At 62.8% G+C, this 25,400-nt stretch overlaps 2 protein-coding genes across 3 annotated transcripts; both read left to right on the top strand.

Annotated features, from left to right (window-relative positions):
- The first annotated feature begins 86 nt into the window (after positions 1–86).
- On the top strand, positions 87–19,865 carry LOC111156221 (RAB40C, member RAS oncogene family). 2 transcript variants are annotated; one of them, XM_022516964.1, is made up of 6 exons: positions 87–306; positions 12,304–12,364; positions 12,822–12,882; positions 18,062–18,139; positions 18,419–18,584; positions 19,102–19,865. In XM_022516964.1, exons 1-6 carry the CDS (start codon positions 165–167, stop codon positions 19,377–19,379), a joined length of 786 nt encoding a protein of 261 aa, XP_022372672.1. In that variant the 5' UTR covers positions 87–164; the 3' UTR covers positions 19,380–19,865. The 2 variants fall into 2 exon arrangements, with proteins under 2 accessions (XP_022372672.1, XP_022372671.1); XM_022516963.1 differs by having other exon boundaries at positions 18,362–18,584.
- Positions 19,866–22,738: 2,873 nt separating this feature from the next.
- On the top strand, positions 22,739–25,101 carry LOC111156217 (WAP, follistatin/kazal, immunoglobulin, kunitz and netrin domain containing 1). Its single transcript, XM_022516958.1, has 2 exons — positions 22,739–22,924; positions 23,598–25,101. Exons 1-2 carry the CDS (start codon positions 22,754–22,756, stop codon positions 25,080–25,082), a joined length of 1,656 nt encoding a protein of 551 aa, XP_022372666.1. The 5' UTR covers positions 22,739–22,753; the 3' UTR covers positions 25,083–25,101.
- Positions 25,102–25,400: the final 299 nt, after the last annotated feature.

Below are 25,400 nucleotides of genomic sequence, written 5' to 3'. Positions count from 1 at the left end.
GCCGGCGCGGGCGGGGCCTGGCCCTCGCCGCCGGCCCGGGCCTCGCCGGCCGACCCCGCTCACGCGCGCCCCGGCCCCGCAGGTCGGTCCGAGGCCTCCTCCCCGCCCTGCTCCCGCGGCCGGCGCGGCGGGCATGCGGGCGCGGCCCGCGCGCGCGTGAGAGGATGGGGACGCAGGGCAGCCCGGTCAAGAGCTACGACTACCTGCTCAAGTTCCTGCTGGTGGGCGACAGCGACGTGGGCAAGGGCGAGATCCTGGAGAGCCTGCAGGACGGCGCGGCCGAGTCCCCGTACGCCTACAGCAACGGTAAGGCCGCGGCGCGGGGTCGCCGCCCTCCCTGCCGCCCGCGCGCGTCTGCGGGGCGCGTGCCCCCAAGCCGGGGTTGTCTGGCGGGGGCCGGAGCCCGGGGCGGGGCGGGGCGGGGGCGGGGGCGGGGGCGGGGGCGGGGGCGGCTGGGCCCAGAGCTCGCAGTCCGCGTGCCCGGGCCGGGTCAGCCCGGGGCCTTTACCGAGACGATCGGCTCCACAGTGGGCCCCGGGGTCCAGCAGCGCAGCGCCGCGTGGGCACCCGCCATCCCAGCCCCGGAGGGTGCGTGAGAGTGGGGGTGTTGCGGAGCCCGGGGAGGATGTCCCCGAGGGCCAGCGTCCAGCGGCGGCGGCCCCAGCGCGGACGGCCGGCGTTAGGGGCAGGCCGAGTGGAGAAGCTGGGACAGGTGTGCCAGGTGTGGCCGGGGCTTTCCCGTGACCCCGTGGTGTCTGCGCGCAGACGGGGTTCCTCCGAGCCAGACTGTCCCCCGGGACGTGACCCGGTGCTCTGTGGAAGGAGACGCCCACCCTTTCGTTCGTGGTATCGTTAAAGCCGCAGCTAATGCAGTCCCGGCGCTCAGCTTGCCACTTTACATCTTTCCCTTAAAATAACAGCTGAGGCGCGCGGGAATCAGTGTGGTCAGTACTGCCTTGTGATGGGGCCCTGTGCCCAGCCACGTGGAGGCTGCTTCGAGGGGGAGCAGGAAATCTGCAGAGAGCATGACAGCAGCTCAGTGTTCGCAGGGACCTTCATCTAATTTTACTTCTTCGGGCCTTTGTTCTCCACACCCTTTGTTACTTTGTTTCTTGGATTCTTGTCAGTCCTGTCTGACTGCTCCCAGCATCTGCAGTTGGCTGAGTTGTTGCTTATAGGCAGCTGACTGTGTGGACCGGCTTCTCCGACCCTTTCATTTTAGGGCTGGTCCAGGTTGTTGGATCACCTGCACTGGCGAGACGCCCTTCCTGCTGGAGCAGCTTCGGCCATAGGCAGCTGTGCTGGATTTGCACGGGGCCGCCTCCTGAGCCCTGAACTCTCAGCCCCACCTTAGAGGAGACGGCAAGAAGTGGGGGGGGGCAGGATTTTTTAGGGGAGGGGGAGCCTCCACTGCGTCCTCAACAGGCCCCTTCATCCGTTACTGCCACCTCAGTGGATGCTGGGCAGTGACGGTCAGAGGTGTCTGTCCTGCCTCAGACAGTGAGTGATTGAGCTGCTTTTCCAGTGGTGGCATCGCTTCCTGGAGCCTTCGTCCTGGGTGGCTGGTGGCATGGGTTTAGAAGAGCCTGGGCAGGCCAGACCTTGTCTGGGGCAGTGGTGGTTTCCTGGAACGTTGCTACACGTTTCTGAGGGTCAGGTGGGCCAGTGGGGTGCAGCGAACTCTCAGGGAACGCAGAGCCCCTGGAGAGATGGGGCCGACCCCCTGTGCTTTCTCTCGGGTGGTGATGTTTGCCACGGTTCCTGTGACACATTGACTGAGCTGGGGCCGGTAGTGAGGAAAACTCACTAAGTGGTGACCTGCCTGAGGCAGCGGAGCTGTCAGTCACAGTGAGCTGGTCCAGCGCGATGGCCATCTGCCAGAGGTGGTGAGTGGAGGTGCACTCACGGGTCCCTGTCATCACCCCGGCATCGAGCGGAAAGGGCAGAGTGCCACCCTGGGTCTAGGCTCCTTGAGGTTAAGATGTGCGTGGCATGAGGGGGGCTGCGTATGGTCGGGGTTGAGCTCGCTGACCCAGCGGCCAGGGCTCTCTACCGGGGGAAGCCGGCAGCTGTGTGAGCGCTTGCTTCTGTCCCTCTGGAGGCTTCCTGAGGGAGAGTCTTGAGGGCTTTGGAAGCTCTGGGGCAGCTGGTTCTCAGGATTCCCCATCGCGTGAGTTGTAAATTTCTGATTCTCTTACGAAGGATATACTTGCAGTTCTCCTTCCTCTTCATTGTGACAAGCCCTCAGCACGTTTCCAGGCTTGTTTTCTGCCTGGCCTTCCAGGGGTCTCACAGGAGCAGATGACCCGTGGCAGGGAAATCCCCACTCGGTGAAGGACATGCAATCGAACTCTTCTCCTCGGGCCGGCCTGCTTACTCACCTGTGGCCGAGGCTCGTCTAGCTCGTTCTTTAGACACGTCCGTTGGCACGCATCGTCTTCCCTGCTCTGCAAACACACGAGTCATTGAACGGCCTTTTCTCTGCCTGACACCGGAGCAGTGACAGCCGCTTGTGACCGTGTGCCCACACCCGGGGCAGCCTGCAGCAGGCCCTGGGTGTCTGGTAACGCTAGTGTGCGCTGTGTTCACAGGTCTCTGTAGATCTGGAAGCCTTCCTTTCAGGAGGTTTGAGTTTTCTCTTTTCGGGATACACGGCAGTGGTTCAGAGGAGGCCCCTGCTCTCCTGGGGAGGCAACAGGACGCTGTGCACGGAGGTTGCGCCTGGGCCATCTGCGGGGGTGTCAGGGAGTCCTGGTTGTGAAAGCCGGCAGCAAGGAGGTGCCCGTGCTTTGTGAGGAGCTGGTACCCCGGAGGGCATCCCTAGGTCACCCGCCCTGGGGTGGTGGGCAGTGTGTCTGTGCTGGCCCCAAGGCAGCATGCTGGGTACTCCTGGATACTCCCAGGAGCCCAGGAAGTGTCCTGCTACGGTGCACAGGCCTGTTCCCACTTTTTGGGGGGTAGTGAACATTTAGGGCAGTGACACGCTGAGCACCTTGGTTCCCACAGACCTTCACGTTGAGGAGAATTATGCCGTGGTTGATAGACCTGCGTCCCAGAAGACTCCAGAGTGAACGCGAGTCCATTTCTCCCTGTCTGCTCTTCTGGGGTCCATGTGGGTGGGAGCTGCTGAGTGTACTCTGAGCCCAGCGTCTGGGGGGCGGGGAAGGTAGGAGGAGTGTGGTGTTTGTGACAGGTATGGACAAAACCAGGCAAGCAGGATGTCTCTGTGAGTGTCTGGGGCCTGCTGGCTGTTGATGTTTGTAGGACCAAACAGCGCCTGCCGTGCCCGCGTGGGACCGGTCCAGAGCGTGGCTTCAGCCCACTTCAGCAACCCGATGGCTGGGCCGTTGGTCACCATGTCCCCCCATGGTTTTTCACGGGACGGTTCCGGCCAGCTGGAAGTTGGTTTCTATCCTCAGTGCCAACCCAAGGAGAAACTGCCTCTCTAGATGCCCCACTGTGCTGTTTTCCTGAGTCAGGACGGTCTCCGGACAGTATGCCTGTGGCATCTCGTCTGCTGTTTTGTCCCCAGTGTTGGCATGAGATGTACGCCCCGGAGGTAGTAACTGGTGTGTGTCCCAGAGGAGCGAGCAGCCTGTGTGCGGCGTCACTGTGTTGACAGAAACCTGGTGTTGGTCGCCGGGTCACTGGACAACCCTTTGTCGTCCCTTTTCTTCCTCTGTGTGTGGTTGGTGCTTGTCTTTGGACTCTGGCCATTTTTCTGGACGATTTACTGGGATTCGCCTTTCTTCTGTCAGATGCCAGGTTCCAAAGAGGGATACTGGCCTAGAGTATGACGTGAGCCCGGCAGGGTCACAGTACTGGGCTCCCCCAGTGCTCTTGCCATCCTCTAGTCCTCTCTGCCATTCTGTGACGGAGGCACTGTCAGTGCCGCGTTTGGCATGTGAGGAGCCGAGGCTCGGATGAGCTGAGAGTGCGGCTGCTGTGGGCAGCATACGGCCCGACGCCCATCGTCTCCCCAGACACTGGTTGCAGGACCCCTTCCCCTGGGCCTTGGCAGCTGGTCACTGAGTTCCTGGTCGACGCTTCTCTCCAGGCTTTGTCAGTCAGAGTCTGGCCACTGGGCACCTGGTGCTGATTGGCAGGGGTGACCCACTTCTCACCACAGACCCTCCCCAGTCCTGGGGCTGCCTCCTCCCTCTGCTCTGGGGCCTGGGACAGTCACTGAGGCCCATTTGTTCTCCCTCCACTGAGCTGCTCCAGCCCTGCCTGGCTCCCTCCTGGCCGCGACCAGCAGAGCAGAGCCCAGACAGCTCCCAGGGTTAGCTGCTGACCCAGGCAGCCAACCCCGAGTTTCCAGAGAAGTTTCGCGAAGGCCACAGAGTGCCACGTATACAACTGTCCGCGCGGGGCTGGATTCCTAGCACCCCATTGGCCAGGGTGTTCACCTGCTGTGTGTGTGGCGTAAAGATCGGCCTCCCCCAATCTGACCGGGAGGCAGGCGGGGAGATGCAAACTTTATGCCTGCTTCAGATGAAGCTCCTTAGGCTGGTTGGCCATTTGGGGTGGCATGGCCCTGCCCAAGTTGTCCTAGAGTAGGCAGTTACAGCGTCTGAAGCTTGAGCAGGCTCCATAAGCTCGGGCGGGCAGAGAACAGAGGCCTCAGTGGCCGGCACAGGGCCACGCCAAGTGGCCTCTCTACCCGGGCTGTGCTGTGTCACGGTCCCATTCGCAAGAGTGTGGCTCGCTGGATGAAGTAAACAGAAGTGTGTTTCAGGAAGGAGACCCCAGCAGGGACCCAAGGAAGTAGGTGGGCAGGGGGCATCGCGTACTTCACCTCCTGCTGTATCTGACCTGTCCCTGGTCTGGGGCCCGCGGCCAGTGAGGAGGGGGAGGAGAAGGCAGAGGATGGATTTGGAGCAGCCTAGGCAGTGGGCGGCACTGGTGGGGGTGTCACGGGGTCTGGGGCCCGCGGCCAGTGAGGAGGGGCAGGAGAAGGCAGAGGATGGAGTTGGAGCAGGCCTAGGCAGTGGGCGGCACTGGTGGGGGTGTTGTGGGGTCTGGGGCCGCACGGCTCAGGGTATTGCCGTCTGCCATTTGGAGAAAGTCGGGTAAGGTGTCTGTGTCCAGCGCCCAGGCTTGGAGCAAGGTGGCCCACGGGTTGGGTTTGGTGCCCTGGGCATGCAGGGGAAGGAGACTGGGAGTGGGAGACTGGGAAGACTGGGTGTATGGGGTCACCCTTTGGATGGGGGGACATGGGACCCTTAAATCCTTTGGGAATGAGAGTAAATACAAGGGAGCATGAGGTGTAACGAGGTTTGCTTCTCATGGTTGTGCTCCTGTAGGCCCAGCAATGACCGGCTCTTTCATATCATGCCAAGACTGGAGTGTCGAGTGCCTTGTTGACTCTGGGCGTGCGTCCTCTGGAGAGTGGGGGAGGGACGGGGGCAGAGGTGGCCAGGTAAACCTGGCAGCAGTGGGTGTGGCAGGGACCCAAGGACACCAGACGAGCTTTGGCCCTTCAAGGTGCTGGGTGTTTGTGGAGCAGAGGGGTCTGGCCCTTTGGCTGGAATTCGTAGGGCACTGGGATCTGTGCGGGTTGGGTGGGCACTGCTCAGACAGGCAGGGCTGCAGGATGGCGAAGAGGGAGGGAAGGTCGAGAGGGGTCTCACCAAGAAGGGGTGCGGAGGGTGTCGGAGGCTGGCGTCTCGGAGCAAGAACAGAGAGCCCTGGGAGCGGGTAGGGACTGGACGGATTTTGAGAAGTGTCACAGTGCAGACGTCCAGCTGCCAGATTTCTGGGCAGGTGAGTCCACGTGGCCCCTGGAAGAGATCCTTGCCGGTGATACACACGTCTGTGAGCCCAGGACGCCGTGTGGGCGGGGCTGAGCAGAGGGCTGCGGTTCCCAGATGGGCAGCGGTGCTGTGATCGAGATGGGCCTGCACTCCATCTAGTAGTTTCTGGGGTCGTGAGCTGAGTCTTTGCCCGTCTGCCCCTTCCCCGGGCAGCTGAGGTCAGGTGAGTGCCTAGTAAGCAGGTCTGTGAGGATGGCTAGTGGGCTAAGTGACGTTGTCCAAACTTGAAACACTGTGCATGGCCTTGAGTGGCTGCAGGGACATGGGGACCTCTCATGGGGTGGTCTGGTCATTTCTGGGTTGATGTTGGCAGGAAGATGTCAGGAGCTGGGTCTGGTTTTCTTACGGATATGGCTTGGACAAGGAGGATGTATGTCCCCGAGCACAGGTGCCAGGTCCTGGGTCAGCTGCAGAGGCTGCTGCGTAGTCTGAGCTGGGTGTCCTGTGGGAGCCAGAGGTCCTGGGGACCGTCACACTCGCAGCTGTCTTGGTCAGTGGGGTTGGCCATGATTTGATTTGGGTCCAGCAGTGACCAGATTCCTGGGTAAGTGAGGACACCTTGGTGGTTGTAGCCTTTTTAGGAGGATTTTCCTCATTTGAAGACAGTTGGGCACACAGAGTCCTCCGAGAGGGGGTTCTCCTGAAAAGCAGACGGAAAGACGTTGAACTCGGGGGATGAAGGGTCACCTGTCAGTGCGTGACAGAGTAAATTTGGTGGCGCATGGCACGGAGAGTGTGCCCGGAGTGGGCAGTGCTGCAGCAGGTCTGCCAGCTGTGCTCTCCCGAGCCTTCGAGAGTCGGTAGTTGTCTTTCCTGCAGAAGGACAGGGGACACCGCTAAAAACAATCAAGGTGCTTTTTCTTTTTTTTCTTTTCTTTTCTTTTATAAGCATAGAAATGAAAAGTCTGAAATCCTCAAAGGTCCAGAGAGGAAATATGGTATATCCACATATAGAGCCTTTAAAGGTGGTGGTTTGGGAATAGCGAGTATCCGAGGGCATGAGGAGAGCTCTGATGGCCTCGTTAGGCCGCCAGAGTCTAACGACATCATGTACGCGTGTGTGTGAAACGAGAGAACCGGGAGCCACACGAAAACAGTAACGGTGACTATCTCTGACTTTTGGGGTTATGGGTAATTTTTGAGTGTTTGTTTGTTTTTTAATGTTAAGTGTTCTGAATTGCGCCAAGTTTTGTTCGCAGAGCATGCTTGCTCTTCATGAAGGCTTCTGCCCTGGTCCGGTCTGGTCTGGTTTATTAGGAAACCCGTCCACAAACTGCCCTAGAGCTTCTCCTGAAACCCAGCGTGGAGTGTATGTAGAAAGGCATTTTGAAATTCATTAGGTAACTTCTGCTTCCTTTTCCGTCCTTCATCAGGCGGCCCCCCCTCCTCCTTTCCCCAGCGACAGACGTATGTGGGCCGTGGGGGCAGCCCGGGGCCTGGAGGAGGACGGGAGCTCGTGGCGTGTCCCAGTTCCCACCACGTCTGTGTTCTCAGCGTGCTAGGGGACGGGTGTTCGTGAACAGCTCCCGTCTGTGCAGAACCCCGTGTTCAGAAGACCTATTGACCTAAACTCCGCGCAGGTCGATGTCCTGCGGGTTTCCTTTTTTAAAATAAGTTTTATTGAGATACAATCTACATGCAATGAAGTGGCCCCATCTTGAGTACAGAGTTCAGGGAGCTCTAACAGGCACGTACCTGTATATTCATTGCCTTAATCAGGGTATGGACTGTTTCCAGTTGCCCCTGAAAGTTCTCTCGTGGCTCCTGGAAGTCTAGCCCCCAGCCCCAGCCCCCGGCCTGCTTCGGGTCCCTGTAAGGTTGCTTTTGCCTCTCCAGAACTTCCTGTAAATTGAGTCGTGAGCGCTGTTGGTTTGTGTCACTCTCTAGGATAGTGTGAGACTCACTCACGTGGGGCACACACATAGCCGTCTGTCCTGTTCCCGAGAAGCGTTCCCTTGCACTCCTGTACCCCTGTCCGCATGGTTCTGGTCCCTTGTCATTCCCTGATTTGGGCTGCTATGAAGAACGCTGGTATGAACGTTCTTGTACAGATCTGTACAGTTTGTTTTGTTTCGTTTTTGTTTTTACAATTTTATTTATTTGACAGAGAGAGAGACACAGTGAGAGAGGGAACACACGCAGGGGGAGTGGGAGAGGGAGAAGCAGGCTTCCCGCTGAGCAGGGAGCCCGATGCGGGACTTGATCCCAGGACCCTGAGATCATGACCTGAGCCGAAGGCAGAGGCTTTAACCCACTGAGCCACCCAGGCGCCCCAAGAGTCCCCATCTTTAAGGACTGCTGATGACCTCGGGCCCGCCCGGATAACCCAGGACCCTTTCCGTCTCAAGGCGCATCCCCCAGTCACACCTGCAAGGTCCCTTCCCCTTGCAGGATACGTTGCCACAGGTTCCAGGGATTAGAGGGAGGACATCTGCAGGGGCGGCTTGGGGCCTTATTCTGCCCAGCACACCGTCCTGGGAAGCTGTCCGTGTTGTTCTGGTTTGGGTAGATTTTGGGTAGCTGGTCGGAGGAGTGCGTGTTTGCGCTTCTGGTAGACCCCGCCGGTCTTCGTTCTTGCTTTGGACTGAGTGTTGGTGTCCGCCAGGGTTCCTGTCTGCACACCTAACTCCCCCAGGTGATGGTCAGGGGTGGGGCCTTTGGGAAGGGACTGAGTCACAAGGGTGGGGCCTCAGGAATGGGGTCAGTGCCCTCGTCAGAGAGACCCAGAGAGCCCCTGGCCCCTCCTGCTGTTGGTGACCCAGGACGGGGGCCCTCCCTGGATGCAGGCTCTCCTGGCGCCTTGTCTCCAGCTTCCAGCCCCTGGAGCATGAGAAGTCTGTCTCTGTTGTGTGTAAACCGCCCGGATGATGGCACTCTGGCACAGGGCCCCAAGCCGACTAAGAAATTACCGCAAGATGAGGGGCTTAAAGCAGCACCCACTTCCCAGCAGTTTCTGTGGGTCAGAAACCCATCACAGCGCAGCTGGGTCCTCATGAGGTCTCTCTTGGGCTGCAGTCAGGGATCAGCTGGAACAGAAAGAATCCTTTTTTTTTTTTTTTTTTTTTTTTTAGATTTTTTTTTTTTGAGGGATGCCTGGGTGGCTCAGTCATTGGGCATCTGCCTTTGGCTCAGGTCATGGTCCCAGCATCCTGGAACGAGCCCCGTTTCGGGCTCTCTGCTTGGCGGGGAGCCTGCTACTCCCTCTCCTGCTCCCCCCGCTTCTGATCCCTTTCTTGCTGTCTCTCTCTGTCATAAATAAATGAGATCTTTAAGGAAAAAAAAAACCAAAAGATTTTATTTATTTGAGAAAGGGGGAGAATGTGCATGTGCACAGGGGGAAGGGGAGGGGCAGAGGGAGAAGCAGACTCACTGCTCAGCTGGGTCCCAGAACTAGGGACGGGGCGTCGTGGAAAGGAGCGTTCAGAGGGCCGGGAAGAGCCTCTGGGAGGCAGCTTGGAAGGAGCCGCGGAGGGGAGCGGGGCAGCGCGGCCGGCTCCCGGGGCCCGGAGGGAAGCGCCGAGCCGGAGGAACGGGCTGCCTGCCGGTGGGCTGCCTGCCGGTGGGCTGCCTGCCGGGTGCGCGCCACGTCAGCCGAGTGGGTGGAGGGAGAGCTGGAGTCCCCGAAAGCGACGGGGAGAAGACCCCAGACCCTGGGCCGGTGCCAGGCTCCAGCAGCTGTTGGAGAAACAGCGGGCGTGGAGGAAGGCTCGGGAATCGGCGGAGCCGCTGCCAGCCCGGGGCTGGGGTCGGCTGCCGCAGCGGCCCACTGGCCTCCCGGTGCCCTGTGCCTGTCCAGAGAGTGTGGGGACCTGAGACTGGGTCACCCGGGGGGCCCGCACCCTGCGTGTGCGCTGCCGCCATCAGCTTGGGCGTCGGGTCCTCCAGGGTCCAGGTCAGCCCCGAGAGCCCCCCGGGCGGTCCTCCGAGCCCCGGCGGGTGGCGCTCTCGCGGTCACGCCCGGGCTTCCGGGGTGGTCGTGTTCCGCAGGGGTTTTCAGGGAGGTGCTCCGTGCTACGGACTGGTGGGGTGACAGCCGTTCTGCAGCAGCAGACTCGAGACTGGGACTCGCCGGCGCCGGCAGAGCAGGGACGTTCGGTCGGCCCCCGTCCTTGCTGAGGGCATGGCCTCTCTTTGGACCTGTTGGTCTGTGTGTTCCAAGACTTTATGAAGTGCCCTGTACGTTTTTGTGTGGATCTGGGGGTGGGGATGAGGGGCAGGGTGGGCATGAGGGTATCTGACATTTTGGTGCCCCCGTGAACCTGTCCGCCTGGGGCTCTCCGCCCTGTCAAGGCTCTCGGCCCGCGGCTGGGCCCCGCTGTCCGCTCTCCTCAGTCCCCTCGCATGGGCTGCTCAGCCGTCCATGGGGGCCGCTCCTGGCAGGGCTTGGGGGGTACGGCGCCCTGCCACGTCCGAGGGTAGGGCAGGCCCGATCTGCAGACCCCGAGGCGAGCTCCTCGCCATCTGAAATTAGGGCAAGTGTGAGGCGGAAGCTCAGGCTTTTGCCTCTGGTTTTTGTGTCTAGGATGGCCACAGAATGTAGGGGAGGCCTCGTGGGGCCATGGAAGATTCTCCCTCTTTGGGGGTTTTGCACAGCTCTAAATAGCGTGCAGTGTGTTCCCGCTGCCGTGGGACCACGACCACTGTCCGTCCACAGGGCTTTTCCATTTTCCCAAACCGAAGCTTGTGCCTAGGAACTGCTGACGCCCCACCAGCCCCCGTCCCTGGTGGAGGGGATCTGACTGCGGGAGGGGCCTGGGCAAGGGGAAGCCCGCCGAGTTTGTCTCCCTGCGACAGGCTTGTCTGACTGCCCTCGAGGGTCCTCCCACCCCCCGTGGAGCCCGCGTTGGTGGGTCCACCCCGTTCAGGCTGATAGTCCAGTGCACAGACAGACCCCACTGACCCTTGGTCTGCTGATGCACACACGAGCTGTTCCCACCTTTCAGCGGTTGTGAGCGGTGCTGCGGGCAGTGCGGGTGTGGACCTGCAGCTCTGTGCCCCAGCAACCTGGGGCCACCAGGCCGTTTTCCATGTGGCCGCCCCCTTCCCCACCCCCTTGCCAGCACCTGTGATTTTCTGTTTGTTTTTCTTATAATAACTAAACGGTGCTTGGTGGCCTCTCACCAGGGCGGTCCCCAATATGAGTGGGGTTGAGCACCTTTCCACGTGCGAATTGGCCGCGTGTGTATCCTCTTTGGAGAAATGTCTATTCAGGTTTTTTGCCCATTTTTTAATTGGGTGGTTTTTGTTGCTGAGTTGTGGCATTTCTTTCTGTGTTACGGATAGCAGTCCTTTATCGGATACGCTTTCTCCCGCTCTGTCGGTTCCGTTCTCACGCCGTCAGTGTCCTCTCGTGCACGGGAGCCGGGTTTTCACGCGCAGCTGGCTGTTGGCAGAAGGACAGCGAGGGGGTGCTGGGGGCGCACGGTGCGTGTGTGAACAACACCTGCATTGAAAATGCCCATTTCGAGGGCGCCTGGCTGGTTCGGTCAGGGGAGAACGTGACTCTGGATCTCAGGGCTGACTGTGGGACGGAGCCCTGCGGCAGGCTCTCTGCTCGGCGGGCGTCTGCGTCTCCCTCTCCCTGCGCTGCTGCTCCTGCTCTGGCTCTCAAATGCATGCAGACATACGTAACGTTTTTTAAGAAGCACACAAAAAACCACGGGTGCCTGCATGGCCCCATCAGGTGAGTGTCTGACTCTTGGTTCAGCTCAGGTCCTGATCTCAGGATCATGAGATCGAGCCCTGCGTTGAGCTCCACGTCAGTGCAGAGCCTGCTTGGGATTCTGTCTCCCTCTGCCTGTCCCTCCCTCTGCTGACGCTCTCACTCTCTCAAATACATAAAATCTTAAAATAAAAAAGAAACCTAAAACAAAAGCCCATTCTCAAGCCCTCCTGGGGCAAGTGTTACAAAAAGCCAGGAAGCTGATGATCTTCTCCAAGGCTTAGGAGTAGGGGAGGGAAGACACAGCTTGTGGGAAGTCTCTGGGTGGCCCACAGACCGCTTGAAGATGTTGCACGTTGGCGAAGCGTCCCTACTCCTACCATCTTCTCATGGACTGACCTCGTCCCGTAAAGGAGTAAAAAAATAAAACCTGGAGCTAGGGTAGGTGTGGCTTCTGCAGAGAGTGCTCCCGAGACGGCATTTAGAGATTACTTGGCCCTTCCTCGTGCTCCCGGCACGCTCCAGTTGTCAGTACCCCGGGGGCTGTGGTGAACCCAAGAACCCAGACACGCTGAGCTTCTGGGAGGTTGGTGTCAGGACCGGCACGATGTAGGTCAGCACGGAGATGAACCTCCCTCCCTCTGCACCACGTCTGTCAGCACCCAGCACAGGCTCTTGGGGCCACACCGGGGTGGCCCGCTTGGGTTGCTGGGCTGAAGCCACAGGTAGGGTCGGGGTGGGGGGGTGGACACGGCCCTCGGCCCTGGACAGGCTCATGGGCCTTTCCCCACGCGTTGCCTGCAGCTGCCTTCTGCTTCCTTCTAGGAATAGACTACAAGACGACCACCATCCTGCTGGACGGACGGCGGGTGAAGCTGGAGCTCTGGTGAGTCAGGCCCTGCGGGGTGAGGTGCCGGGGCAGGGACCGCAGCGTCCCAGGGTCCCTGCATGATGCCCAAGGCGAGTCAGGAGTCCTGTTGATGGGAGCAGCCGTTTGCACAGACCCTGGGTCCCCGTGGAACGGACTGTGATGCAGAAACCAGGAGTCTGGGCTGCATGGTCTGACTCTGGCCCATAAACGTCATCTCCACCATGACCACGGCCCTCTACCCTTGCCCTTCACTGGGCTCCAGAGCAAGCGCTTTCTGGAACCTCTGCGGGAGGCGGGAATTTTCGCAGGGTAGGGTTGCCCAGCCCCACAGGGCAAGGTTCTGAGACACACAGACCCACGGAGGACCACCAGGGTGCGCTGTGGAAGGGCTGGGGGGCGGGTGCCTTGCAGGGAGGACACTGGGCATGCTGGGGTCCCACGGGCCGCGTCCCCCAACCCCTCTGTGTTTCAGGGACACTTCTGGCCAAGGCAGGTTCTGCACCATCTTCAGGTCCTACTCGAGGGGTGCACAGGTAAGCCTAGCGACCGTGTGGTGCCGTGACCTGGGGTGACCCCCTGCAGCTGTGCTGTCAGACCCTACTGGAAGTCTAAGCCTGGGTACCCTGTGTGGCTATCGGCTCCTCTGGCTCCTGCTGCAGGAGGCACCAGAGAATGGGTGCCAAGACCCTCGGACATGCCGCTCAGTCACCTGGTTCCCTGGGAAGAAGAGGTGACTTCTCTGAGTCCCAGGACTGGGATGTGCTGATGGAGGGGCTGCCTGGTGGCTCCAGGGTGGGCCGGCCTGGACCACGGACTAGGATGGCAGGGCTTGAGCCTTGGAGCCACCGTGGAAGGGGCTGCCGCGGGTCCTCAGCGGGGCAGGGCTGGGCAGTGTGCACAGGCATGGACACCCCCCACCTTTCTGTGTCCTCTGGGCTCCCTCCAGCATGCTCACATGCCGGCTGGATGTGTGTGGTTCGAGGCTAGGAAGAGAAAGGAAGGTGGCTGTGTGCTCACATCTCTAGGTGCTCACTGCCGTGTCATTTTTGAGTGGTGTGGACGCAGGAGCAGTCTTGTTTGTGCTGCAGGGCAGGCCATGACCCCCCAGGATTTGGAATTGCCAAGGAGACCCCTGACGTCAGACCTGCTGTGCACGGCAGGCCGGGGCCCCTGGCCGTGTGGGGTGCGGGCTGCAGGGGGCTGCCTGGTACCCCGCACACACTCTGGCTGGGGCTGGGAGGGGAGCCCCATGGGGATCTGTTTTGCTTTGTGAGCAGTGATTAATGTCCAGCGCGCCCCCACCCCCCCGCCCCGTGCCACTCTTTCTGCTCTATGGGAGCTGGGAAGCCAGAGGGACACTTGGTCCGTGATAGAGTCAGACCGAGTCTGAGTAGGTGTTGACAGGAGCAGACGACCCATCCCTTTCTCCAGGGGGAGTCTCTCCAGCGTGCAGAGCGGGTGGAAGAGCCCCAGGCTGGGCTTGCGGGCTCCTGTCCTGGGAGCTGGCCCAGAAGTGTGAGCCGTACCGCTGGCTTGGTGATGTCCCCTGTCCAGAGTCTCCCCCGCCAGTGTCGGGGGCGCCCTGCAGGGCAGGTGTGTCACTGGCGGTTCCCCCGGGAGCAGCCGCTCCTCTGTGACGGAACACAGTAGGACCTCGGGGTCAGGGGTGCAGCTTGGGGCGCCTGTCAGTGTGCCCGGTGGCACCAGGGCTGAGGTGAAGTAGCAGGAACAGCCCTTCAGGCGAGTGTGGGGAGAGCTGAGGCACGCAGAAGCACAGTGCCCGGCCCATCCTCCTTAAGGAGAGGACCGCACGTGTGATTTTATACACATGAGACGAGACGTGAACAGTGGCGGTCCTTGTTGTGCACCTGCGGCTTCTGGGAGCTCGGCTGTGCTCCTCTCGCGTTTGAATATTTGTTGGTTTTACTGCAATAAACACATTACTTTTGTCATCGGAAGGAAAGTGAAGAGCTGGGGCCAGCCCCCTCAGGTGTGGTACTGCGCCCCTGGCCTCAGCCGAGTGTCGGCCTGGGGCTGACCACAGACTCGCACTTCTGAGCGCCGCAGGAGGAAGCAGGAGCCGGCACGGTTGCCCGATCATGCGTTACCACATCTGTTCTCTCTAGAGTATCAGCCCGGGTCCTGCTTTGGCTCTGCTGGTTCTGGGGGTTCTCATGGTTCTGGGGCCAGAGGAGCCCATGGCAGATCTCTGGCCCGGAGGTGGGTGGTGGCCGTGAGCGCCTGTTGTACTTTCGTCCCACTGGGTTCTGGCAGTGAACAGGGGCCGGGGTCTGCAGGGGGCCCCTACCTGGGTGTGCAGTGGACGGTACCCAGAGAGCTGGGGCCTCTCCTTGAGCTTCTTGTCACTCTCCTACCCTCACTGAAGACCAGAGAGAGGCCTTGCAGGTCCCCGAGGGCCCTGGTCCCAGAAGCCCCTGGCTAGCTCCTGACTGCTCTCACCTGCCCTGCAACGGCTATCTTGGGGCCCTTGCCATGGGTGCTTTCTTCCGTGGCCCATGTTTGCTGTTGCTGGGGTCTGAGGTGGCCACTCACGGCCCTGGGAGGCTGGCACTGCCCACTGGGGTCCCCTGGGCTCAGTGCAAGGAGGGAGCTGGGGGAGGGGGAGGTTCTGTTTCGGGGGGGCTTTGGGCTGAGCTGGATCGGCACTGGTCTGGTTAGAGAAGGTTCAGTTCATTTCCATGAAAAGGGGTTTCCTGTGGAAAATGGTCCAGGGCTCACAGGTACTGTGAATGGAGTGCTGCTGAGGGCACGGGCTTGCCACCTGTCCCTTCCCAGGTAGGTTGGCACATGGGTGCTGTTTGATAGCTGCTCCCACTGTCGGTGCTTCTTGTGGAGTGTAGGAGAGGCTGTCCCTCACGGCTGTTCCCTGGGAGCTGGACCAGACAAAGTGTGTTACACGTGCCGGCAGTTACGTTCCTGGAGACGCCTTCTGCACCTGGGTCGGGGTGCCGCTGGCACAGGCACGTTCATTTGTCCAAACTCACCAGACTGTTCGTACTCTGGATCCGCGCCTCCTCTGAGGGACAGGCTGTGGCTCAGAAGGAACGACCTGGGGGTGCCTGGGGGGCTCAGTCAGTTCTGTGTCGGACTCTTGGTTTCAGCTCAGGTCATGAGCTCAGGGTCGTGAGATAAAGCCCCACATTGGGCTCCACACTCAGTGGGGAGTCTGCTGGAGATTCTCTCCCTCTGCCCCCGACACACGTGTGTGCTCTCCTAAGTCAGTGGAAATAACTTGCATAGAACAAGGGCCCCAACCCCTGGGCCCGCAGTCTCACTTGTAGGGATTTTACCGACCAGGGCCTGTGGGCTCTTTTCGTGGGAGAAATGCCCTGAGCGCCAGCAGTGGTCCTGCCGCGTGAGGCTGGCGTGGGGTGCTGGCCGCTGCAGGCAGGGGCGCCAGGCGGGGGCCAGGCAGGGTGCACTGGGACCCTGTCCGTGTCAGGAATGAGACGGGAACTGGTCATTCCTGGACGGGTGGGGAGGAATTCTGTTGATGTCCTGGGGTACCCACTCATTTAGAAAGTCTGGGCACGTGTGAGTTTCACTGATGACAAGGACAGAACCTAGTGGCAGTTTACTTGCCCCTCCTCCCTCGGGCCGCATGGCCGACACTGGAACCCCGCGGGGTATCCTGGTCACCGGGAACCTTGCCTGTGCCTGACCCCACCTCCACCTGTCCTTCCCTGCCGCATCCGTGATCTTTTCTGGTCCCTGCTGCCTACAGTGTGACCCGCTGTGTGTCCTTCCTCCCCATGACGGGTGTGCGTGGGTATCGCCTCTGTCAGACCCCAAGCTGTCAGACTGGGGCCGCCCCAGAAGGGGGTGGTCGTTGAAGGTTGGTGCCAGCTGGGAGGGGCAGCCAGGGATTCTCCCTCTGCCGAGGGGTACAGCGGACGCCTGGGCCCGAGGGAGGAGCTTCTGTCCGCTTGCGGGAGCCTTTCAGCCTCACACAGGGGAGCAGGAGCCAGAATAGACACTGCCCGGCCTTCCAGCGTGTGGTTGTGCACGGAAGCTTTCCTCCGTGCGTCGTCGTGTGCTGGTGTCTCTCAGGGTCTGCGGGGGTCATCGCTGTGCCGTGTCTGTAGCTCGACTTCCTTTGCAGTCCTGGGACGTGGAGGCACAGTTCTTTTCTTTTCTTTTTTCTTTTTTTTTTAATTTAAATATTTATTTATTTGACAGAGAGATGGCGAGAGAGGGAACACAAGCAGGGGCAGTGGGAGAGGGAGAGGCAGGCACCTGCTGACGAGGGAGCCCGACGCAGGGCTCGATCCCAGGACTCTGGGATCATGACCCGAGCCGAAGGCAGAGGCTTTAACCCACTGAGCCCCCCAGGCGGCCGCGGAGGCGCCGTTCTGATGGGAACCTCCTCGGTTATTTCTAGAAGGGCTGGTCCAGGTTGGAGGGTCGGCGGCGTGCCCTCACTGCCCTCCAGCAGGAGGCTTTGTTCCCTGCGCCCCAGACGGCCGGGTTCACACCCAGCTGCTCTGGGGACCTGTCCAGTCTGACTCCAGTGCCCCCGAGATGTGTGTCTTAGCCCTTGGCTTTATGTGGGTTGTGGCCTTCAGCCCTGAAGGCTCTCCCTCCCCAGCGAGTGTCCCTCCCCGGTGGGCAGGTGGCTCTGTGCTGCCCTGCTTGAGGTTCTCCAGCCAGAGAGTGGGATTTTGACCTCTGTGCTTACAAGACCTCAGAGCTATACTTGTCTCCCAGAACTGGGAGGACAGATTTGAGAAGAAAGGCTCATTTGAGGTGGAGGATGCCTTGTTTCTTTGATCTCAGCGGCACTGTCTTGTGTGGGATGGGGGCACGGGCTGAACAGAGCCTTGCTGGGGCGGGACGGGTGGGTCCTGGGCCCGCTTGGGCATGGCGCCCCGAGGGCAGAGACAGGCAGGGGCTGGCAGCTGCCCTCGCTCAGTGCTGTTGCCATTCCGAGGCTTGTGATAGGTCCCTGAGACATCTAGGGCAGGCATGCCGGGCGAGCCATGCAGGTGCCCACAGCCCAGACCTGAGCTCCGGCTGATGGGTCTCTGGGGGATGTGACAGGACAATCCGTGTAGCAAATCACCGGCCCGGCTGGTGGGGGCCTGCTGCAGTGACTGGCGTCCTGCTCCACAAGCTTGGGTTGGAGCGCAGAGCCCCCTCTGCTCAGCGCCCCGGTGCCCCAGCCAGAGCCAGCACACAGTGGGATGGCGTGTCGGGGACCCAGCTGCCGTCTGCCTGCCGCACCCGTAGACCTGCGTGGACTGCCTGTCCCACTTGAGTGATTTCTAAATGATCACAGGCTGATGCTTACAGTGTGTCTGGAACAGAAAAGTTGAAAAAATGCTTTTTGTCCCAGCCAAGTGCCCAAGATGGGGGGGGCAGCACTGAGCCCCGGAGCTCCGCTTTGCCACGGCCCCACACGCAGGCTGTCCGTGCCCACAGCCTGGCCTCAGTGAGGAGACGGGTGCAGAGCGGGCCAGACTCTGCGTGCAGAGCTCATACCAGCTGTGCCTCGGAAACGTGGCGGGATCTCACGGCAAGATTTCCCTCAAGTGACCCACACGGTCGGCTTGAAAGCCGGTGGCTGGAACCAAGTGTCCCCTGTGCTGGGAGGGAGCGGCGCTTGGCTGTACCGGGCCACGCTGTGCCTGGAGCAGGACCTCTTCCATCCAGGCGGCCCCTGGCTTCTTGACGCCTGCGTCTCCCTTGCAGGGCATCCTCCTAGTGTATGACATCACCAACCGCTGGTCCTTTGACGGCATAGACCGGTGGATCAAGGAGATCGATGAGGTAGGCGTGTGCCCGCACAGGGCCCTTCAGGGTCGCCCTTCCCAGGTGTACACGCTACCCTCCCCAGCAGGAAGCTTGGAGGGCCCAGCTCTGTGTCCCCATAGCACTGGATGGCCACAGAACAGACAGTGAGGGCCCTGCCCACTTTGGGGCCTGGGAGACAGGGCCAAGGGGGGGGGTGTCCTGTGTCGTGCCTCTGCTGAGTCCTGTGTCCCCCCCAAGCATGCACCTGGGGTTCCCCGGATCCTGGTTGGGAACCGGCTGCACCTGGCCTTCAAGCGGCAAGTCCCAACAGAGCAGGCGCGTGCCTACGCAGAGAAGAATGGCATGACCTTCTTTGAGGTCAGTCCACTGTGCAATTTCAATGTCATCGAGTCCTTCACCGAGCTGTCCCGCATCGTGCTCATGAGGCATGGCATGGAGAAGATCTGGAGGCCCAACCGAGGTAAGGGGCTGTCAGGGCTGCGGGCCAGAAAGTGGAAACAGACTGGGCCTCCAGCTGCCTGCTCAGGGGCCCGCCTCCTGGGTCGCAGGGGAGGCCAGGTCTCCTCCGCGGCTTTCCCAGTGCCTGGGCGGCTGAGCCAGCTCTGTGTGGGGTTCCTGGTGTTCCAGGAGGGGACCGTGCAGGATGCCCTATCTGAACCTGGGGGTTGGGAGGCCGTGCCGTGGGCCCTGTCCCAGAGTGAAAAGAGTGTGTCTTCGGAGCCTGCCCCCTAGAGCCGACCCCTAACGGTTGTGGCGGTGTGCTTCCCTGTCCCTCAGCCTGAGCCCCGTCCCACCTGAGCTGCCGGAAGGGCCAGGGTGGTCAGAAGCCTCCGTCTCCTGCCAGGGCACTGGCGACTAGGGTGGCATGCTGGGCGTCCAGGGTGCAGGGCAGGGGAACCCCGAGGGCTTGGCAGACCTCTGCATTCCCTGCCGTCTGACCTCCCTTCTCCCCACCGTGGTCTGACCCCCACGTGTAGTGTTCAGCCTGCAGGACCTCTGCTGTCGGGCCATTGTGTCCTGTACCCCCGTGCACCTCATCGACAAGCTCCCATTGCCGGTCACCATCAAGAGCCACCTCAAGTCCTTCTCCATGGCCAATGGCATGAACGCCGTCATGATGCACGGCCGCTCCTACTCGCTGGCCAGCGGGGCAGGAGGCAGCAGCAAGGGCAACAGCCTCAAGAGGTCCAAGTCCATCCGCCCGCCCCAGAGCCCGCCCCAGAACTGCTCCAGGAGCAACTGCAAGATCTCGTAGCGGGCAGGCTGGGTGCCCGCCGTCCGGTGCGCTCTGCGAGGGCTCGCGCTTGGGGAACGCGTCTGGCCGGGCGCCGTGTCAGGGAGGGCTGTGGCCACGCCGCCTCCCGGGGAGCGTGGGGGTACGCAATGCAGCCGGTGGTCGCAGCCAGACAGGTCCCCCGGGGCCCCACGGTGCGGTGCGGCTGGGAGGCATCCCGGGGGTGGCCCTGCCCGGCCCCAGCCTCCAGGGGGCTGCCTGAGGACCCGGGAGCCTGGCGCCCGTCCTTCCTCCTTTATACGGAAGATGTTCACCTTTTTGTACATGTGTAACACGCAGGCAGGGCGGCCTCCACGCGGCTGCATGGGGAGCCCTGTCGGCGGTGGGGTTGGGGCAGGCTTTGGGCATGTGGAGAGGGAGGGGTTTGAGGCAGAGGTAGAGAGGAGTCCTGGTCAGGGCTCCAACCTTGGAATTCACAGACACTTCACGCGGGGTGTGTGGGCTGGGCGGGGGGGTGGGCGGGGGGGCACGTGGAATCTCGGGCTGTGTGCTCGGGCCCATGGCTGCCTCCGCCAGCCTTTGAGAGCATGGGGGCCGGGGTGCACCCCAGCATGGCTGGTGGCGGCTCTGGCCCCAGTGGTTGGCTAGGTATGGCTGCAGCTTCCTGGGCTCCCGCCAGCCCCCCTAGACACGGTCCCGCGCGTCGTGGACGGGCTCAGGGCTGGGTGAGGGCTTGGTTTCCCAGTAGGACTGCTGGTGTTTCTCAGAGGAGGTGGGTGGGGCTCTGCACCCCCATTCCCGAGACACTCCTGTCCCTTGGAGGAGAAGACGCAGAAGACAGTGGGGCTGCGGGGCGCTGTGCTTGTGTACGCCAACCCGCCTGCTCGTCCCCTGGGGCACCCGGACTCTGCTCTCGCCAGCTGCCCTGGGCCAGCCTTGGGTGTGAGCCCACAGCTGCTCCTTGCCTGGCGTCACAGTCACTAAAACCGGTCTGACACATCTCTTCATGCTGCTGCCAGGACTGATCCCGGCAGTGGACCCCGAGCCGCTCCTGGAGGCCCCACCAGCCAGCCCTGAGCAGGAGGCCTGGCTCCCTCCTGCCGCCCGCTTGGCGACATGGCCACCGGTCATACTGGTGCTCAGCTCTACCTCGTCCTCACAGCCCCGCCCTGGGCTCTGGGACTCTTCTGTGCTGCGTGTCCGGGAGGCAGGATGGGGGCCTCGGCCTGTGCACTGGGGGTCCCCAGGGAGGCCTGGCTTTAGCGGGCCAGGCAGGGAGGCCACACCTATCTTGTCTTGCCTGTGTGGGGGGCACCCCTTTCTTTGGACTTTGAACCCAGTCACACAGACTTTGTTTTGAGGACGTGGACAGTCCTTTGTTCACTTTATCAACACTACCCTTTGCTGCTGTCTGACACACCATTCTTGGGCTCGTTTTGGACGATTTTCCTTTCTTTGTACAGTAAACGTAATTCAGCTCGGCCTGCAGGTTGCGTTTTCTGTCCGTGAGCGCCCCTGGATTTAACTGGCCAAGTGGCAGGTGGAGGTGACGCGAGGACCCCTGCCTCCGGGGCCTGGCCTCACCGGCTGCTCCCGGTCTGGGCTGTGCAGGCAAGCCCGGGCTGCATAGTTCTTGGGGAGCCCGACAGGCAGTCCTCTGCACTCTGGAGGGGGCACCTGGGACGCCCGAGCCCCCCCACCCCGGATTGTGGAGGTGGGGCCTAATTGCGAAGTTGGTTCTGCTGCCATAGGGTGGTGGGCACAGAGGACTTGGGGGGTCGCCGCCTGCCGGACCCAGACCTGGGCCTGGGGTGGGAAAGCCACCCGCTGACGGGGTGTGCGAGGCTCAGTCCTTGGGGTGTGGTGGGTGCTGAGGGCTGGGGAACCCTTCTGAAGGAGCCTCTCTACCCCCACGCCCCGCCCACACTCCGGAGCCCAGGCCTCTGGGCAGCTCTGAGGGACTGTCCTGGATCTGGAACCCACCGCGCCCCCGGCCCCTTGGTATGCGTCCTCCGTATCCGGGACATCTCTTGGTCCCACTCTGACCACACTCGGCTTTTACTACCCTGCTTCCCAGGTCAGAAGGTCAGATGCAGGACCCTGGGACGTGCTGGTCGCAGAGCAGATGCTCCTCCGGCCCCAGGCCCCTGGGAAGGGTGTGGAAGGGCAGATCCCAGGGCTCAGTCCTGCTGCTGCCTTAGATCTCCTGCCTGCCCTGCCAAGGGGGGCTTCCATCCCCACCCCCACTCGGGGAGGGCTCCTCCCAGGGCTTGCCCAGGGTGCTGTTTAGATGACCTTGGTCTCTCAGCGCTGTGTGGCGTGGGGCTTCAGCTACCGAAATTCAGTCGGGCCGAGTAAACCACAGGTCCTTGGTCCCACCAGCCCCATCTCCGGTGTTTGCTGCCTGTGTGACGGGCGGTGTCCCGGCCAGTGCGGTTTTCTCCCTGCTGAGCGCCCTGGGACTTCACATCTTTGGGACATGCCTGGACCGGGAGCCGTGCCGGGTGCCGCCCTGGAAATGCAGAGTCCTGCCTTGTGTCGGCCCCCCCAACCCTCAGTTCCATCAGCTGCGGGTCACCCGAGGCCTCCCCACTAGCAGAAAGGGTTTCATTGTGACCCCAAGACCTGCTGGCAGGTCGTAACCCTGAGAAGGGCCCGGAGAAGGTTGTGAGATTTTTCTTGAGGAACAATGTCTGCTGCTTGCGGCTGCGGGCCGACGCCCACCGGCCTCCGTCTTGCCGGACACGATGAATCTCAGGCTGGTCTGGACCTGTTTTGGGGGAGATCCAGGCCCCGGGACGGCTGGGGCAGGTTGGGGAGCCAGCAGGGGTCGGCCGGCCCAGCCCCCTCCTCTGACCTGGACTGGGCAGGTCTGAGAGGAGCTTTGATCCCCCCGCCCTTCCATCCCCAGCCCAGGGCCTAGAGGGAGGAGGGGCTCCAATTACAGAGGCCCCTCCCTCCCTTCCCCTCCCCTCCCCCGCGGAGCCAGCCCTTCTCTGGCCCTTCTCCGCCCATCCGTGACCCTCGTGGCCAGTGTCTTCCGTGCTCCCGGCCCCGGCCCCTCCCCAGCCCTCCTCCCCTCCCCACCCCCTGCCCTGTGCTGACCACAGAGGGGCCAGGCAGGGGAGGGGCCGGCGCCACACACACAGACTCGGAGCTGGGAGAGGCGGCGAACCTACCCAGCCCCTACCCAGCCCCTCACACTGGGAGAGGAAGCCTCTGCTGTGGGCTCGGACCCTGGAGGCCAAGGGGGGAACCCTGGGGACCAGGCGGGGGCCCCAGGGCAGGGGCAGCGACCACAGGCCCAGAGAGGTAGATGCCTTCATCCGGGAGGCTAGGCAGCGCCTGAGGAGGGACTGGTGGTCACATCCCCCACCCCCTGGCCCGCGGTCCCCATGCTGGCGCCGAGGCCACTCCTACTGCTCCTCCTCATGGTCGGGCTGACCCTGGGGGCCAGCCTGCCGCCGGGACCCCGAAGCCATCCAGGCGTGTGCCCCAACCAGCTCAGCCCCAGCCTGTGGGTGGACGCCCAGAGCACCTGTGAGCGTGAGTGCGTCGGGGACCAGGTAAGCACAGGCACCGTGCTCAGCAGCCCTGCAGAGGCGTCAGACACCATGGGGGACTCGGGGCACCTCGGAGGCTTCATGAGTCTAGGGGAACCCCAGGCCTTGCCCGCAGGGGGACCCCAGCAGCTGCCCTGTGCCCCCATTCCTGGGAGTAGGCTGCCTCCTCAGGCCCCCCATAGTCCCGCAGCTGGGGTTTTAGGCTGTTCCGCATATGCGGGTCTCAGGGAACACCCCGTCTTTGCCTTCATGTGTCGCTCCCCAAACCTGCCTACCCCCACCCTGGGAACGGCTGTTCTCAGGGCCAGCAAGGTTGAAAGGTGGGAGCCCCACGTGGACATCTGCCCTGCAGCGCCCCCTTGCAGCAGTGGCCTTGAACACGTCCATGTGCCGCCCCCCCCCCCCCCCCCCCCCCCCCCGCAACACCCGGGGCCTTGGTCTCCTTGGGTGCCATGACACCCGCTCCGGGGGGTGAGGACCCGAGGATCCGGCGGGCTTCGATGACGCGACACAGCGGACAGTCTGAGGGTGCAGAGCACGGGAAGGACGCGTCGGCCGCGTGCCGAGCTTTCCGCGGGGTGGGCGGCTGGCTGGGGAGCGGCGGCGGCAGCTCAGCTCCCCTGCACGGTGGACGGGCGGAGCGGGGGCACCCGCTGAGCTGCTCCCCACCCCCCAGGACTGTGCGGCCCACGAGAAGTGCTGCGCCAACGTGTGCGGGCTGCAGAGCTGCGTGGCTGCGCGCTTCCCCGCCGCCGGCCCGGCCGCGCCCCCGCCGCCCGCCTCGTGCGAGGGCTTCCCCTGCCCTCAGCAGGGCTCCGCCTGCCACCTATGGGACGGGCAGCCGGCGTGCCGCTGCCGCGACCGCTGCGAGAGGGAGCCCAGCTTCACCTGCGCCTCGGACGGCCTCACCTACTACAACCGCTGCTACATGGACGCCGAGGCCTGCCGGCGCGGGCTGCGGCTGCACGTGGTGCCCTGCAAGCGCATGCGCGGCTGGCCGCCCGCCAGCCCGGGGCCGCCCGACCCCACCGCCCGCCCCACGCCCGGCCACGCGCCCATGCCGCCCGCGCTCTACAGCAGCCCGGCGCCGCAGGCCGTGTTCGTGGGCGGCACCGCCAGCCTGCACTGCGACGTCGGCGGCCGCCCGCCGCCCGCGGTGACCTGGGAGAAGCAGAGCGACCAGCGGGAGACCCTGATCATGCGGCCGGACCAGATGTACGGCAACGTGGTGGTCACCAGCATCGGGCAGCTGGTGCTTTACAACGCGCGGCTGGAGGACGCGGGCCTCTACACCTGCACCGCCCGCAACGCCGCCGGCCTGCTGCGCGCCGACTTCCCGCTGTCTGTGCTCCGGCGGGGCTCGGCTGGGGACGGGGACGAGGCGCGTGCCCCCGCCGGCCCCGCCGAGTGCCTGCCTGACCCGCAGGCCTGCGGCAGCGCGCCCTCCGGCCTCGTGCTCTGGCACTTCGACCCCCAGCGCGGGGGCTGCATGACCTTCCCCGCCTGCAGCTGCGAGGGCGGCAGCCGGGGCTTCGAGAGCTACGAGGCGTGCCAGCAGGCCTGCGCCAAGGGCCCCGGCGACGCGTGTGTGCTGCCAGCCGTGCAGGGGCGTTGCCAGGGCTGGGAGCCGCGCTGGGCCTACAGCCCGCAGTTGCAGCAGTGCCACCCCTTCCTGTATGGCGGCTGCGAGGGCAACGGCAACAACTTCGAGAGCCGCGCCAGCTGCGAGGACGCCTGCCCCGTGCCACGCACGCCGCCCTGCCGGGCCTGCCGCCTGCGGAGCAAGCTGGCGCTGAGCCTGTGCCGCAGCGACTTTGCCATCGTGGGGCGGCTCACCGAGCTGCTGGAGGAGCCCGAGGCTGGGGGCGGCAGCATCGCCCGCGTCGCCCTGGACGAGGTACTCAAGGACGACAAGATGGGCCTCCGGTTCCTGGGCACCAAGTACCTGGAGGTGACGCTGAGCGGCATGGACTGGGCCTGCCCCTGCCCCAACGTGACGGCTGGCGACGGCCCGCTGGTTATCATGGGGGAGGTGCGAGACGGCGTGGCCGTGCTGGACGCCGGCAGCTACGTCCGGGCCGCAAGCGAGAAGCGCGTCAAGAAGATCTCGGAGCTGCTGGAGAAGAATGCCTGCGAGCTGCTGAACCGCTTCCAGGACTGACCCCACCCACACTGCCCCCCCACCCTGGTCTGCCCACCCTGCCTTCCTGCCCCATGGAATAAAAGCCAGCGTTTCCCCAGAGCTTGTGGACTACAGGGGCTGGACCTCCTCGGGGTCCCTTAGCTGGTATCCCGCTACCCCCACTGGAGCATGGGCTGCGCTGCAAGCTTGCTCCTTGCGGCCTCCCATTTCCCTGCAGGGGCACGAGCTGTGACCAGCCTGAGATGCGCACCTGCTCCTGTTGCGGGGAAACTCAGCAGCCAGCTCAACCCACAGGGCCCGAGTTCTCCCTCCCTCCCCTGTGCCCTCAGCAGAGCA

This window comes from Enhydra lutris, unplaced genomic scaffold (assembly GCF_002288905.1).
Source record: "Enhydra lutris kenyoni isolate GAN:26980312 unplaced genomic scaffold, ASM228890v2 scaffoldscaffold45, whole genome shotgun sequence".
NCBI classification, from domain to species: Eukaryota; Metazoa; Chordata; class Mammalia; order Carnivora; family Mustelidae; genus Enhydra; species Enhydra lutris.
The sequence above is the reverse complement of the archived record's forward strand: the minus strand, read 5'-3'. Positions and strand labels throughout refer to the sequence as shown.